General features: G+C 40.8%; 1 protein-coding gene across 2 annotated transcripts; it reads left to right on the forward strand.

Annotated features, from left to right (window-relative positions):
* Window positions 1-1,291: 1,291 nt before the first annotated feature.
* AQP4 (aquaporin 4) lies at window positions 1,292-10,677 on the forward strand (the record flags this gene model as incomplete). 2 transcript variants are annotated; one of them, XM_082852831.1, is made up of 5 exons in its annotated part: window positions 1,292-1,323; window positions 4,601-5,015; window positions 5,910-6,074; window positions 6,356-6,436; window positions 10,399-10,677. In XM_082852831.1, 5 exons carry the CDS (start codon window positions 1,292-1,294, stop codon window positions 10,675-10,677), a joined length of 972 nt encoding a protein of 323 aa, XP_082708957.1. The 2 variants fall into 2 exon arrangements, with proteins under 2 accessions (XP_082708957.1, XP_082708958.1); XM_082852832.1 differs by lacking the exon at window positions 6,356-6,436.
* Between the last annotated feature and the right edge of the window lie 5,301 nt (window positions 10,678-15,978).

The raw sequence follows: 15,978 nt of genomic DNA on the forward strand, positions 1-15,978 counted from the left end.
GCCTGCCGCAACTAAGACCTGGTGCAACCAAATAAATTTTTTTAAAGTAATTAATTACCTATTATAAAATAAAAGAGGGCCATGCATGTATTAGTGATGACAGAGTGTCATACACCAAGGATTAGGATTATTCCAATTCTAGGTGCCTGAGGTCCATTTAAAGAAAAAAAAAATGAATGAGATGGTGACACAGGCACTAATTCTTAGACCTTCCAGAGTTCACCAAACTCCTCAGTCGAGGATGCCTTCGTGGGCACACACCTATGCACTTAGAAGGGTCCCACACTTTGTTTCATGTCCTGCTGTTGTGAACTTGAAGTTCTTATAGTTCCTCAACAAGGAGTCTTGCATTCATTTGGCACTGGTTCCCACAAAAAATGTAGTCAGTCCTGTCCCAAGGTTTCTAGATATTAAATTTACCTAGAGTTCCCAATAATTTTGTGCCCACCCAACCTCTATATATTTAAAATTTGCCACTTCTCACCCAACAATTGTTAACATAACAGTCAGGTGAGACTCTACAGCAGCCTTATTTCCTGTTATCCAAATCAGTGCTGCACAGGCTACAAGAGACCTGCAGTTATCTGCTGTGCTTCAAAAGCTGCTTCTCGCCGCATGGCACAGGGATATGGCTCGGTGCTCTGTGACCTCCTGGAGGGGTGGGATAGGGAGGGTGGGAGGGAGGGAGACGCAAGAGGGAAGAGATATGGGAACATATGTATATGTATAACTGATTCACTTCATTATAAAGCAGAAACTAACACACCATGGTAAAGCAATTAGACCCCAGTAAAGATGTTAAAAAAAAGTGGCTTCTCGGAACCAAAACTTCACGTAGAACCCACTGGATATTTTGCCGCTCAAAAACAAATGCACCTGAGCCGAAATCTCAATTCATCTCAACTGCTGGATAAAGCAAATCCATGCTGTAGTAGTTGCCCAATTTCAACTATACATGTAACCCCCAAAAAAAGACAAATTGTCAGCAATTCTCTGTGGTGGGAGGAACTCAAATAAAGATTTAGGGAAATCCTCATTTTCAAGGGTCACCAGCTAAAGAAACATTAACGTGAGCCAGCGTTTCGTGTTCCTGAAATGCCCTGTGTCTATAGCGATCAGGTAGAAAAAGTCATTTCAAGTTCAAATATAACTTAGCCATTGCCACATGGTGCAGAATCTTTCCACCCCTAAGAATCCACAAGCCCAATCAGACAAGTGGCCGTAATCTGACTCCCAGTGCACTGGAAGCCCAGACGCAGGCAATGAGCGCTGCCCTCTAGCCAAAGGAGGCATGAGTGACAGACCCGCAGGCAGGCAGTGGGGGTAAGTCCTTCTTTGCCTTAAGGGAACAATGCTCTGACGAAAGATGAAACTCAGACTGACTCTTTCATTACAGATACGTGTGCCTTCTCAGGCAGAATCTAGAAGGAAACTCTCGGGCAGGTGGGTGGTTCTTTCAGGGCTGGGTACCGGGCATATTCATAAGAGAGGAGAGGCAGAGAGAGGGCAGAAGAAAAGGGATGCTTTGCAGCAAAATCCTCCAGATACTGGAGACCTGTGAAAGCACAAGAAAATGACCCTATGGAGGTAAATCTATCTGTAGTATTTTTCATCAGAAAAATTACTCACCCATGGCCTCAGCTGTCCAGAAGTGGCTCAGGCTGGGCGTTCAGCTAGAAAGTAATGTGTCCGGCTCTGTACAACCCGGTCACATCAACAAATCCCCTTTGTTCTGGGGCGAAAGAAGCAAAACAAATGGTGATGATGCATTTCCAGGGAGTGTGAACAGGGAAGGGAACATTGACGATAGTTAATTAAGGGGGCTGTGAGAGAGCTGGGGTGAGCGCATGTCAAGCCAGAGGTATGTATGTGCTGCCAGGGGACTTTGGGGTTCACAGCTGACTGAGGTTGGTCACTCTGCCCTGGAAAGAGATCAGCGTTTTGCACGTTTTCAAAGAAAGCTAAAGGCTTGCTTAAGGAGTCTACTTGTTTGGGGGTTTGGGGAGTTGGGTTTTTATTTCTCTGGCTGATAAAAGCTTGAAGTTGGAAGAGCAACTGAGCTTCTCAGATTAGGTCTCTGGAGAGGGAGACAAATGCACAGAGAATGCTCAGGGAAGGTGAGGGAGAGGGTGCAGCAGGAAGGCGTCTTGTACACAGGGCCTGCCTCTCCCAGATCCCTGTGCTGGGAATGGGACCTGCCGCATCCTGCCCACCTGGCTGCCTTAGCTTCCTGCCTTGTCCTCTTCCTTTTTCCCACTAAATCCGGCCACAGAGGACCATCGCCTGACATAGCATCTTGCCCTTTGCCATCTCGGCTACAGCCGTGGGCCACTGGTGAGTTCAGAAGCCAGGCTTTTTCAATTTGTGAGTTTCTCCCCCTTTGGGATACTTGTCATTTCTCCCCCAGGGCACCTTGGCTGCCCTGCTCCAAGTGCTGTTTTTGTCCCTTTTTTTTTTTAATCTTTATTGGAGTATAATTGCTTTACAATGGTGTGTTAGTTTCTGCTTTATAACAAAGTGAATCAGTTATACATATACATATGTTCCCATATCTCTTCCCTCTTGCATCTCCCTCCCTCCCACCCTCCCTATCTTGTCTCTTTATTTTCTCTTCCTCTAGGGAGTGTGATGTCACTGTCCTCCCAGCTGGGGTTTTTCGTAGTTACATGATTCACTTAGAGGAGTTCACTGGGGCAAGGGACCGCTGGCGACAGGGCTGGCTGGTCCCCTTCTGGAGCCACCTAGGCTTGGGCAGGAAATGGGTTTTTCTTTCCAACTCTGAAGCAAATCCCCACGTCAGACCAGGGGCTGAGCTGAGATCCTAAAGTTCAGGGCGGCATTCCTCTGGTCTTTGTTGGTACAGCATGTCTCCACTGCCCAACCAGCCGGACCCGGGCTCCTGGGGACTGTAAGTGACTGGGGGTGGGGTGGGGGTGGGGGTAGTGCGGAGAAGGGCCCGTGCTCCGTAGCCCGTCAGAGGGAAAGCTGCAATAATTCTAATCTGTTAAAATACCTGGCTTTCTTGTCTAACCCTTTTCACAGTCCCCTGGGATGAGAGTCTCCGCTAAATGCTCTCCACGCTTCTCCCCTCCCGCACTATCACAGACGAAGGATAAGGGCAAATGTCTTGAATAATGGGGTAACTGGGGCCATTGCCCCCCAAGGGGAATCCTAGCCATTTCTTGCCATTAATATCCTCAAACCCCACCCCTTATCAGCTCTAAAGATCCAAAGACATTAAGAGGAAGAAAGGGTCTTCCATCCCAAAGGCTGCCTCGCTGCCCTACCCATCCTCCCCCCTCCCCCCAGCCCACAGGCGCGCAAGCTCTCCCCCGCCCCACGCCCCCTCCCCGCCCCAGGAAGAGGCACCAGCAGAATTTAGAGAAGGCTGTCAGGAAGACACTAGAGAAAAACTGCTCTCCGGAGCCTCCTGCTTTGAGGACCATTGTCTCCCTGGCCCCGCTCTCCTTGCCCACCTGCCTGCCGCAGCTCTGCCCAAGTCGCTGTCCCCCGCACTTGGCGGGCAGGGTGCCTGGGGCGCCGCTGGTACACACTGGCCTCCAGGATCCCCTTTGGGAGGTTTTATCTGAGAGGTAAACTTCAAGGGGTGGAGAGTCAGGCCCAAGAGGGGATGGTCCCTCAACCCTGCAAAAGTGCGCAGAGGCCAGGTTGCACTTTCCCGGGTGAGGTGCCTGCGCCTGGTACCCAGCGGGCGGGGCCGCTGCGTCTGTGCACTGGCGCTGCCTGGAGCCCGCCCCGCCCAGGTGGCCGGTCCCCGCCCTCGGACAGGCGCTCCGGCTCCCCTGGGGCCTGCGGTTGAAACGGCTCTGAGCCGCCTCCGGACCTGGGCGGGCTCCCGGACTCCTCCCGCTGGCCGGGGAGAGCATGGCAGCGTCCCCTTCCCAGTCCCGGGTCCCAGCTCCGGCCCTGCAGTCACCACGAGTGGCCCTCCCACCAAACAAGATTCACCTTCTCCAAAGACAGCCTTCCAGCCTTCCAGCCCTCCTGGCTTCCTAGCAGGACTCGCCTTCATCCAGAGTCTCCAATGGGGGAGAGGAGGGACAGTCAGCTCTACAAATCCATTTCCAGAATGCCATTTGAACCATAAAGGACAGAACTGGAAAAGACCTCCCTTTTTTATGGCTGTAGGTTCCAAATAGAAATGACATGTAAAAAGTACCTTGAAACGTAAAAACTTGCTCTGAGGGAATTGACTACAAGGTAAATATACTTTATTCTTAATTCTTTAAGGAACTTGATTTAGACATTTTCTTTTCTAGGGACAATTCAGATAATTTTCCAGTGAAACTGGATGATCTTTGGATATTAACTCAAAGGAGATTAGAATAACAATCTCAATAGAATAACATAACAATAGTTACTGTTAGAATAACCATAACAGTAATTACTTAATTATCTCCTTAAGAGATAATTAAGTAATTAAGGAGATTTTTCCAGAAGCATTCTTTCTCTGTATGCAAATAACTTTTGGCTGGGTGGCCTCCCTACTGTGGGGCAAGACTGCGGGCCTGGACATCCTCACCTAAAGGCATAAACCTTGGATTGGTAGCTTCTGATGCCGATTTGTTTTTCCTTTCAGTAAGTGTGGACCTTTGTGTAGAAGAGAGAGTATCATGGTGGCCTTCAAAGGGGTCTGGACTCAAGCTTTCTGGAAGGCCGTCACAGCGGAATTTCTGGCTATGCTTATTTTTGTCCTGCTCAGCCTGGGATCCACCATCAACTGGGGTGGAGCAGAAAAGCCCTTACCGGTCGACATGGTTCTCATCTCCCTCTGCTTTGGACTCAGCATCGCAACTATGGTCCAGTGCTTTGGCCACATCAGTGGTGGCCACATCAACCCCGCCGTGACGGTGGCCATGGTGTGCACGAGGAAGATTAGCATTGCCAAGTCTGTCTTCTACATCGCAGCCCAGTGCCTGGGTGCTATCATCGGAGCCGGGATTCTCTATCTGGTCACGCCTCCCAGTGTGGTGGGAGGCCTGGGAGTCACAACGGTACCATCTTTAGCTCTTGTTTTCACACTCGGACTCTAGGCTTCTTATAGACTACTAAGTGACAACTGGTGGCTTAAGAGACCTTCCTAAAACTGCTAATTTATTCCCAGGGAACGTCTGATGACTCTTGATAGGGGTGAAAACTGATTCCAGCCACGCTGACTACATCATATGAAATCATTATGTGCTATTGAGTAACTTGAATAGCACTAAGTCTGGGTAGCACAAAAATTGTGTTGGTTTTTTTCCTCTCTCTCTCTCTCCCAGTGACTATATTGACTATATATTTAACTTAAGGCATTTTTGTTACAATTATTTGTTGGTTCATTAGCAAAAGGAACAATTTTGTTTCTTGTCATGTGCCTGAGGTTTAAAGTGATCTGCATCGAGGGTCACACTTAAAAAAATAAATTGGCGTTTGATCCTAGTTTTGTTCTTAGCTGATTAGGAATATCCTTTCTTAGGTCAGCACCAGGGTTGATGAAAAAACCACACACGGTTTAAATTTTAATTGAAATATATATTAATTAATTTAAACCTAATTAATGGATTTAATCATTGCCTTATAAAATTACAAGACTCTTAAGAAACTCTTTTATAAGTTAAGTGCAGCAGTGGCATATTTCGCTTCCTTTGTAGAAAAGGACATTCAGCACAAACTCCCCCTTGGTCATTGTAAGAGTAATTAATTATCTGTGATGGCCCCAAATGAATAGAAATTTATTTCTTCTTTTTTGAGGGGGCAGGGGTGCAAGTGTCTCAACTAGGGGTGGGATAGAAGACTCAAACCAATCATCAGTTTTTGCAGGGATAAAATGTGCCTTTCACAATGATATGTTATCATAGAAAATGTTCCCTTGCCTTAATTCAGATGAAGCGTTTTTCTCTCTCCAGGTTCATGGAAATCTTAGCGCTGGTCATGGTCTCCTGGTGGAGTTAATAATCACATTTCAGTTGGTGTTTACTATTTTTGCCAGCTGTGATTCCAAACGGACTGATGTCACTGGTTCCATAGCTTTAGCAATTGGATTCTCTGTTGCAATTGGACATTTATTTGCAGTAAGTTTCCAAGCCCATTTAAGTAATTGATCCATGTTGTTTATCCTCACCCTAGAGCTGGATGAAGATGTTATGTTTCACAGCTGTAGTTCTTTAGTATCCAGTTACGTCTGTCCATTTTAGGTGATTTTTTTGCTAACTTTGTGATGAGAACATTGATATGGCTGCTAACATCTGGACATCTCTAACTGACTTGGCAAATGGTAGCACATTGCAATGAAGTCTACCTGTTAATAGCCCTGTTTCAGCAATGTCTGAAGTTGTATTCTTTTTCCCTATAGATCAATTACACTGGTGCCAGCATGAACCCCGCCCGATCCTTTGGACCTGCAGTTATCATGGGAAATTGGGAAAACCACTGGGTAACCACCATGTTCATTGTGCCTGTTTTCCTACAGTTGAGGACAATTACCCAGAGAGCTCTTTTTTTCCCATTATTTTGCTCACTAGTTTCCCTTCCTCCCAACTCTGAACCCCTAATTTATTACATCTTTCATAAAGACTAGGGAGAGACTAGGACAGATCTGCTACAAAACATCTCATATCAGTTCTGGACCTTCAGTGACAGTCTTTTTTTTTTTTTTTTTTTTTAAAGCACTGCTCTGGGCACTGTATCTGACAGACTTCAGCAGAATATATTGAACATGGAGGTTGCCTATATGGAACAAGTTAAAATCAGGGTGGTGAAATGAATATGGTGTTTAAATAGTTGAAAGTAAATCCTTCCCAGCAATAACGAAAAATATGCTTGCAAAAAAAAAAATAAGAAGAAGAAGAGGAGAAAGAGAAATGCTTAAAAGTATAGCCCATTGCAAAAATATTTACCTTTTTTGTTTACAAAAGCATGAACCCAGTTAATAGTATGGGAGTGGGAAGCATTTTGAACTGCAGATGGTGAGAAATAATTAGTGCAAATATTTATGCTATTATCACCATAACCATACTGGAAAAAGAAAGGACTTTCAGAAAAGACACACTTCTCAGCCCCATGCCTACCCTACTTATTAATGTGGGGACAGTGCTTCCAGAGAGCAGTGGTATCCATTGTTAAATACCACAGTCAATTTCTTTTCAATTGTTTCTTACCAAAAAGAAATTTCAATCCGTTAAATGAATAATGTGGCAGTTTTGAAGACCTCTTACACACTAATTTACAATAACCAATAAAAATAGGTGTATGTCAGCCAGCTTCAAATGGAGCTAACTTTTATTTTCATGTATATATGCCGTGAATGCTCTTTTACATCTTTTATTTTTAAGTCATGAATGTAAGAATATGTCACTTATGTTTTTAATGTTCTTATTGTACTGTAGTAGATTTACAATGTTGTGTTAGTTTCAGGTGTACAGCAAAGTGATTCAGTTATACATACTCAGATTCTTTTCCACTGTAGGTGTCGCTTATGTTTTAATCTCACGCATACGGTGGTTATTGACACAGTCACACGCACTCAACCTTGATGTACGTTGCAAATGAGAAGAAATTGCCCCACTGCTATATGCATTCACTTCTAAGAAAAGTGTACCTATCTATCCCATTAAAGTAATCTATCCCATTAAATAACAGCATGAGTGTCAGTGATCAAAAGCAAGGTTTTGGACCCAGACATGAAAAACTTAGTCAACAATACCACCCATGAGATTGGTTACTTTGACACTGATATTTCCATGTATGTCTCTAAAGATTTGCCACATTAATGGGAATACAAATTTGTAATGGGCAGTATATAGATCTTATGATAAAAGTACAACTTTTAGGTCATCTTATTGAAACAATTTTTGTAAATAAAATTTAGAAAAATGACAACTTTTAATCCATGAGGACTTTAATATGTGAATGAAAATATATGTTTTTATTAATTACTTGAGTTGTGGTACACTAGTTAAAACTTAAGTAGCAAGAAAATCCTTAGCTGTTGATTGAATCCAAGGTTTCCCGTTGTTGCTATTTTATAACAAACTTAATCCTACAGAAGATGAATGTCCATTTTGTAGCAAAGCTTGTGTGAAATTAACAACTAATTTTAAGTATGTCTGTAGATAGATGGATAGACAATAAATAACAAGATATTAATGATGAATTTTGTGTGTAGTGTAATAACATTTTTTAGTCTTCTTTTCTGGATTTTCTATATTTTTAGCAGTAGAACTTCTTTACCTTTATGAAGTTTAAAAGTTACTTTAAAGGGCATTATGAGTTTGGGAATAGCAACTTGAAACTGAGATTTGTTTATTTTTGAGAGCATGTGGCTAGACATCTTCCTCGTAGGTGTTTTGGGGGAAGTGTCATAATGATTTAGCAGTCCCTTTTCTCCCTTGCGGGATTTGTAGCTTGTGGAATAGAACATATCAAATGAGATCTTACCAAAGGAACAAAGCACAAAGACATTTAGAGGAGGGTTCTCATTTCTCCTTTGAAAGGGCACAGAGAAGGTAAACTCTGACATGGTTTCTTTCATGTTCAAGATAAGGAACTTGAACATAAGGTTCTTGCAGCCACTTTGTCAACAATTTCCCTGTACAGTATATGTGTTCAATTTCAGCTTAAAGTTTGAATTTCTTCTTTAGATTTTGCAATGAGGTTGCTAAGTGAGCTTCATTTCCAGAGAGTGTTTTAAGCCAGAAGGATTCATCAGATTTTTTTCAAATGGGAGAAGTGCAGTATCGTAGAAAACAGTATAATGGTTCAAAAGAGAGGTCTGAAATCAGACAGACCTGAAATCCCAGCTCAATCACTTGCTAAGCGTGAAGTCTTAAGCAAGCTTCTCACCCTCTCTGCGTGTCCATTTTCTTACCCATAAAATGGGATAATAATAATATCTATCTCAAAAGTCATCATTAGAATTAAATGAGTTAATACAAGAAAAGCACTGAGTGTAGCCAGCTGAGAAAGAGTGCTCAATAAACAGGGTTTCTGTTGCTCAAGTCTATCTGTTGAATGAATGTCTAATATTCTACAGCCTACGTGTGCTCTAAAGCAAGTGTTGAAGTTTATCCAAACTCAAAACTTGTTTTATTCTAGACACATAACTAATATGATAGAAACTTCCAGTTATTGAAATAAATTCCTATGGAATGGCTAATCCTCAACTAACCATTATCCATAAATGCAGTACAGATTTTTCCACCAAGTCATCAGTGCAAGAACCATGAGGATGAAAGCACTCTGCGAGAAGATTAATGGGCAAACCATGAGGTTTTCTCTTAAATCAAATCACCAAACTTGAGAGAGAAAATCATGTAACATGAGGAAAGTGACTTATAGCCAGCCTAGTCCCATACATCTTTAAATTGTCTAGGAAACAATGGAATGGAGCAAGTTACAATGAAATTGGACTATGAAGTACTTTACAAGTATTATTTCAATTTAATCCTGACAACCCATGAGGTATGTATTATTATTATCCCTGTTTTGCAGATGAGGAAATTAAGGTTTAGGAAGTTATGTAACAGATTCAAGCAGTAACAAGATTGCTAAGTGGTTCAGCTCATATTCCATTTATCATGCTGTACTGAATAATTAAAGCCCCAAGTGATACAATCTGTACTATGGTTGTGATTATGCAAAAGACCAGTGTAAGATGGCAATATTAAGAAAAAAAGTACTCTCCAGAAAATTTTTCCTCTATTTCAGCTGAAGAAGTCGTACCCCCAAAGAGGACCTATCTTTACTGTAAGGATTATCAGAAAATGGAAAGAACATAATTAATGAAAGCAGGAAAAGAGAAGAAGAAACAGTCTTTTCTTATTTTCTGTTCAAATGTTATTTAGCAATATATGGATCTCTGATGTAGATTTAATGTATTCTCTTATTTTCTTTCCAATTCTCTCTCTCCTTTTTATTAATGCATGACTCATTTGCTCTCTCTCTTTTTTAAAAAATAACCACTTATGTCTTTTTTTTTTTTTTTTGGCTGTGTTGTGTCTTCATTGCTGTGCACGGGCTTTTCTCTTGTTGCGGCGAACGGGGCTACTCTTCGTTGCAGTGCGGTGGCTTCTCTTGTTGCCGAGCATGGGCTCTAGGCACGTGGGCTTCAGTCGTTGTGGCTCGTGGGCTGAGTAGTTGTGGCTCGTGGGCTCTAGAGCTCAGGCTCAGTAGTTGTGGCACACGGGTTTAGTTGCTCCGTGGCATGTGGGATCTTCCCGGACCAGGGCTTGAACCCATGTCCCCTGCATTGGCAGGCGGATTCTTAACCACTGTGCCACCAGGGAAGCCCCACATTTGCTCTCTTAATTTAAACCAGCTAAGTTCTATATCCGTGCCTTGTTCGAAGGAATAGTTTTACTCTACTTACACTCTATAACTCTTCCATCTTTCCCCCAGATATATTGGGCTGGACCAATAATAGGAGCTGTCCTTGCTGGTGGCCTTTATGAGTATGTCTTCTGTCCAGATGTTGAACTCAAACGTCGTTTTAAAGAAGCCTTCAACAAAGCTGCCCAGCAAACAAAAGGGAGCTACATGGAGGTGGAGGACAACAGGAGCCAGGTAGAGACCGACGACTTGATTCTAAAACCTGGAGTGGTGCATGTGATCGACATTGACCGGGGTGAGGAAAAGAAGGGGAAAGACCCATCCGGAGAGGTGCTATCTTCAGTATGACTAGAAGATAGCACTGAAAGCAGACAAGAGCCCTTAGAACTGTCCTCAGATTTTCTTCCGCCCATTAAGGAAACAGATTTGTTATAAATTAGACATGTGCAGTTTGTTGTTTCATGTCATATTACTCAGTCTAGACAGTAAATATTTCATTATTTACCAAGGAGGAATGAAAGAAACCTATCATGAATTTCAAATCTAAAAAAAAAGAAATCTTTTCGAAGTATCCCCAAAGCCAATGTGTATCTAGTTTATCTATTTGCTATTCATTAATAATCAATTTAAAATGTGTATCAAGATTTTGTTAAGGCTTGCCTGACAACTTACAGGCATACCTATCAGCTTACTCCTCCTCTCCCACGAAACCAGTATTGTCAATCCTCATTTGAATATTTATTCTGTTAAATCAAGTTAATCAATGGCAAAATACAGAGTATGTCATAGAGTCATGCACATTCAAGAGAGCAAATACAACAAGCTCTTTTATAACCAGCTCCCCTAGGTTCAACTACCTCGGCAAAAGAATATTAACAAGAGTCATTGCTAGTGAATTGTTTTCATTTATATTTCAAATATCCAACTTTCAACCCAAACTCCAATTCATAATATTCCTTCCTCCTCCTCACTGCCCAAGGTAATATGGAACTAAAGCCCAGAAATTCAAAGCATGTTCAGAAATCCTATATGTGTTCCACCTAATAAAACCTCCACATCATAAGGCACCTACTGAGATTCAGGACAAACAGACTTGTAAGATCTTATGGGGGTGGGTGGAAATTTACCATCGTACAAAAATCATAAGGAAAAAGAAAATCTGCATGCTGGTTTCAAATAGTTGATCTGTTTTCAGTGCACATCCTCAAATACGCCACATGAGGTTAACAATCTAAGCTTTTAACTACTTAACCATTTTGCTTATTTTTTTAATTTATTGGCAAAACTGGGGGTTTTGTTTGTTTGTAATTTTGGTTAACTATATTTAAACATTAGCTGAGACATATTTTTGATAGTAAGAACATAACTAGTTGAGTCCTGACTTTTTGTTAATTATTAAGCTCTGCTCGTTCTAGAAGGTGTAAACTAGTCCTGCCAGTCCCAATCACTGATACTCTCCCACTTTTCATGACATTTGTTGATAATCTTCATTGTGCGCATCAATACTTTAATGAATTAAAATGCATGAGAGACAAGGAACAACATGACTACAAAATAAAAGGGCGGGGGCATCAAAACGCTCTGTATTCAAAGCTGACTAGATGACCAATCTTTCCTTTGTAGAGATACTATAGGTTTTTTTAAGCATTTTCACTACTGACTCATTTATTTTTCAAAATAACTTGTTCTTTCCCATACTGCTTTGCCTTATGTCAGTAAAATGGTCTCTGGAAACCCCAGTTTCTATTATCTTAACTGTCTAGTCTAGCCTTTATCTTAAAGAGCTGAAAAAGTCCATTTCACTGAACGAAAGCTAATAGTAAAGCAAAAATCTATCACTGCAAAGAGTGGCGTGTAAATAGCTGATAATCAAGGGCTGTCTTCTCCTACTCACAGTTCCAACTGTGTGCCACTTTTTGGTGTTAATGGCAGCTGTGTGTGTGTGGCAGTGAGATAAAGGACCACTATTAAATCTGATTCTCTTCGGTGCTAAGAAAGTAATGAACGAGGTTCCCAGAGAGACACCACACCAGTGGAGTCCCTGGGAGTCCCCCTGACATCTTTTTGGCAGGTGCCTAAATCCCAGGCCTCTTTGGTGGCTGGCCACACCCTCCACCACTGAGGCACATTGCTTCCTGTTTGGGGCACCATCTATAGGAACTAGGGTGTATTTCCAACGATGGATCTTTTCAAATGTTTGCACAATATACCCTTAAAGGCTTAAAACTGGGGGTGGTTCAGCTCAAAAGATAATGCTATCAACCATCAGCAAACATGTCAGTTCAAAAATAAGTTAGCAAGGAAAAAAATGAAACATTTTCCAAATACACTTACAATTTACTAGTTTATGATCATTTTTATTCAGCCATATGGTTTACTTCTAACACCCTCACTTTTATACTCACTTCAGTTAGAGCATTCAATAAGTTAGTGCTGGGAAAAAAAAAAAACAAACCCTCATGAATGATGTTTTTGCCATTTGTTTTCCAGCAACGAGCAGAGTGCCTGACACATAGTAGGTATTCAAAGCAAGTGTGTTAGTTAAGAAAAATATATATATATATATATACATTTCATTTGTGATTTAAGGATATAAAAAATGTTCTTTTAATCTTTATTTTGCTCCATATTTAATAAGAGCATGAGTTCAAGGACTACTAAGGAAGGCCATAGAAATGTAAAAACCATGAAGTATATTTTTGCATCCTACTATTTTAGGGGCATGCAGACAATGAAAGCTTTTGCACTTTGCTTTCCCTGCATATATTTCACTCAAGGCTCTACCAGTAAAAAGTAACGAAATTGTACCTTTCTAATGGCATCTATGCAGCAGGGGTCTTTAGCCTTGTGGATGGCATCAAATTGTCCAAGTGTGTTAGGAGACTGGGGCTTTTTCCTTTAATCCCTTCTTATTAATGAAGTGCATCTCGCTGCTCCCAGGAGAGTACTGCTGACAGATATACAGAAAAGAGATCAGAGAGAAAAAACTGGAAGGACATAAATGAATTATACCCAGCCAGGAAACAATGCCAGCCGTCTCTTCCCTAAGGAAAAGTACAACGAGCATCCCCCAAATTGTAAGGTGGTCCCTACACTGCAAATGTGTATAGTTTGTCAAAAGAGTACAAAGGGTAAACGTCATTTTTAAGTTTGCAGGGCTTCCTTTAAAATTGGGAGCCCAGAATTTGAATGTATGTTTTCATGATAGAAGAGGACATTTTCTTCAAAGAGTCCTCAACTTTTACACTGGAAGGAAGTATTTTCTGGTATCTAAATAGTTGCTTAAATGTAAGATTCTTACACTTTGTCTCTGCCACTTGATGTTTTCATAAATTCTTATACTTTCTATCGTCTGACCCTTTTCCTAATGCAGTTGGTAGGTGCTGGCTTAAACTGTGGCTCGGTCTTGAAGGTTTTACAAGATGAGAAATATGTCGCTAACATGTATGATGGAATTAAGCTATCTAATTATTAGAGGTCTGGTTCCAAACAGCACAGAATATTCTTCTTAGGTCGTGAAACCAAGCAACTCACTTACCGGTTTAAACTCCATAATGAACCAGAAAATTCCAAAATAGAATAGCAAATTCAAATGCTAGAATCAATCCCAGTGATCTGTTGTAGCCTGTTGACACTGTTCCCACATGTTGTGAACATTTGAAAAAGAAATTGCCTTTGTGACAGCTGAGGATGACAGTGCAAGCCCAGCAGACAAACTTATCAGACAAAAGAAAGCCAATGTAAATTCTCATCATAAGCATTACAGAATATGCAAACAGAATATTTTATACCTGAAAGTAATATTGTCTTTCCTAATATGTTTATGGCATCAAAATTATTAGAAAGATGTATTTACTATCTGGAAAGTGTAACATAACATAACTCACTCTCTTTACCCCAAATCATGTACATTGCATTGGTGTTGTAATACTTTACAGATCACCCCGAAATAGCAGTAACTTTTGAAACCCTCTCTAAAGTACATGGAAGACATTTAATTCAGGGCTTAAAAACTGTGGCCACTCACTTTGGCAAATGACAATAACCTATGAAAATAGATATCAAATAAATGTTATACAACCTGTACAGTAAACATTAAACTTAAGAACAATTATAGTGTTACCTATGCATGTTAAAATCCAAGAGCTAAAAAATACACTGAATTTATATAACCCATCAGAATGTATTTCTAGATTCTCTTCAGGATTAATTAAATAAACATGCAATTATGAAACTATATAAACAATTATTTATCACTTTTATGACCCAAATCACAATAAAATTGTAATTCATGATAAACTAGTGAGAATAAACTGAACATATGGTCATATTCACAATTCTTTATTAACTGAAATGTTATTCCAACGTTAGAGCTAATGTTAAGGAGATTGAAACTGTAATGTTTAATATTTGGGATAATCTATTAAAGTCTTAGCATTGTGGTTGATTTCCATGAATTATGTTGTATCTCATATTACTAAGCTTGTGCAAATAAACTGTTTAATGTTTTAAAATGTGTTTGATGATTCTGAAAATTCATCCAGAGCTTTTGCACGTCCCATCCTAGAAGCGTCATTTAGAAGGACCAGAGGTTTAGATATTCGAGTACAATCAACACCAAATGAAATGGTGGTGGAATCCATATAATAAAACAAGTTTTGAGAGCCTGCAGAGTACACAGTGTGGTAGAGCCTCATATCGACAGTGAAAATTGTGTATTCGTGGGCTTAATTCTAAATGTTCACATCTATGCAAAATAGACCATTGAATATCGACTGTCATTGTAGAGTCAAAAAGTGAAGACTGAAACAACTGTGACTCAAATGAGGCTGGTGTTACTAAATAGATGATCCATCCTTAGGGCATTTGGCAAATTCTGCCTACCCAGATGGATAATGTAGGTTCAATGAGCACTGGTTTACTCCCTTGGGCTCTCGGTTTGAACCTCTCAATTTTGAGAGGTTACAGACCCACAGGGAAGGATTGAGGACAATCGTTTATGTAACATGCAACCCATTGGAAGAGTGGAGAACGCTGCCTTAGGAGCCAGGTGGATGTGTACGTCTCTTATCACCTTTGTCACATTGTAGGGAAATCATTTGTGTAGGTTTCTGTCTCCCCCTAGTAGGTTTAAAACTCCTTAAGGGCTAAGACTGTGTCTTATTTATTCTGTATCCTCCACCCTCGGCACTGAGAACTAGGCTTAGACATTTCTCTCAAAACATGCTTGTTGCATAAATGAATCAACAACTTATGGAATATCTCACAATCATTAGGAAATACCACAAAGCAATATACCTTAATCAAGTTGATTTTTACTGTATAGGTGTGTGCAAAACATTTGAATGCGTGTAGTTCCAGTTAGGAGCCCAAAATTAGCTCAAGCACTAAAGAAAATAACAGGGAAAATGCGCAGAAAGAATGAAACACAAATTGGCTTTCTAAAATTTATACCTAACGTGTAAGCAACAAGACACGTTTTCATTGCTATATTTATACGATGGCCAGATGTTAGATGAAATTTAGCTCAATAACTATTTCAGCAAGATAAGTATTTTAACAAGCATGGGAAGCTAGTGAATAAATGTCAGCCTGATTTTATAGTTATCCTGCTGGAAAATGTCCAAAACAATATGTCACCTGAATTAA

Source organism: Leucopleurus acutus (assembly GCF_964270905.1).
Source record: "Leucopleurus acutus genome assembly, chromosome: 13".
Lineage (NCBI taxonomy): Eukaryota > Metazoa > Chordata > Mammalia > Artiodactyla > Delphinidae > Leucopleurus > Leucopleurus acutus.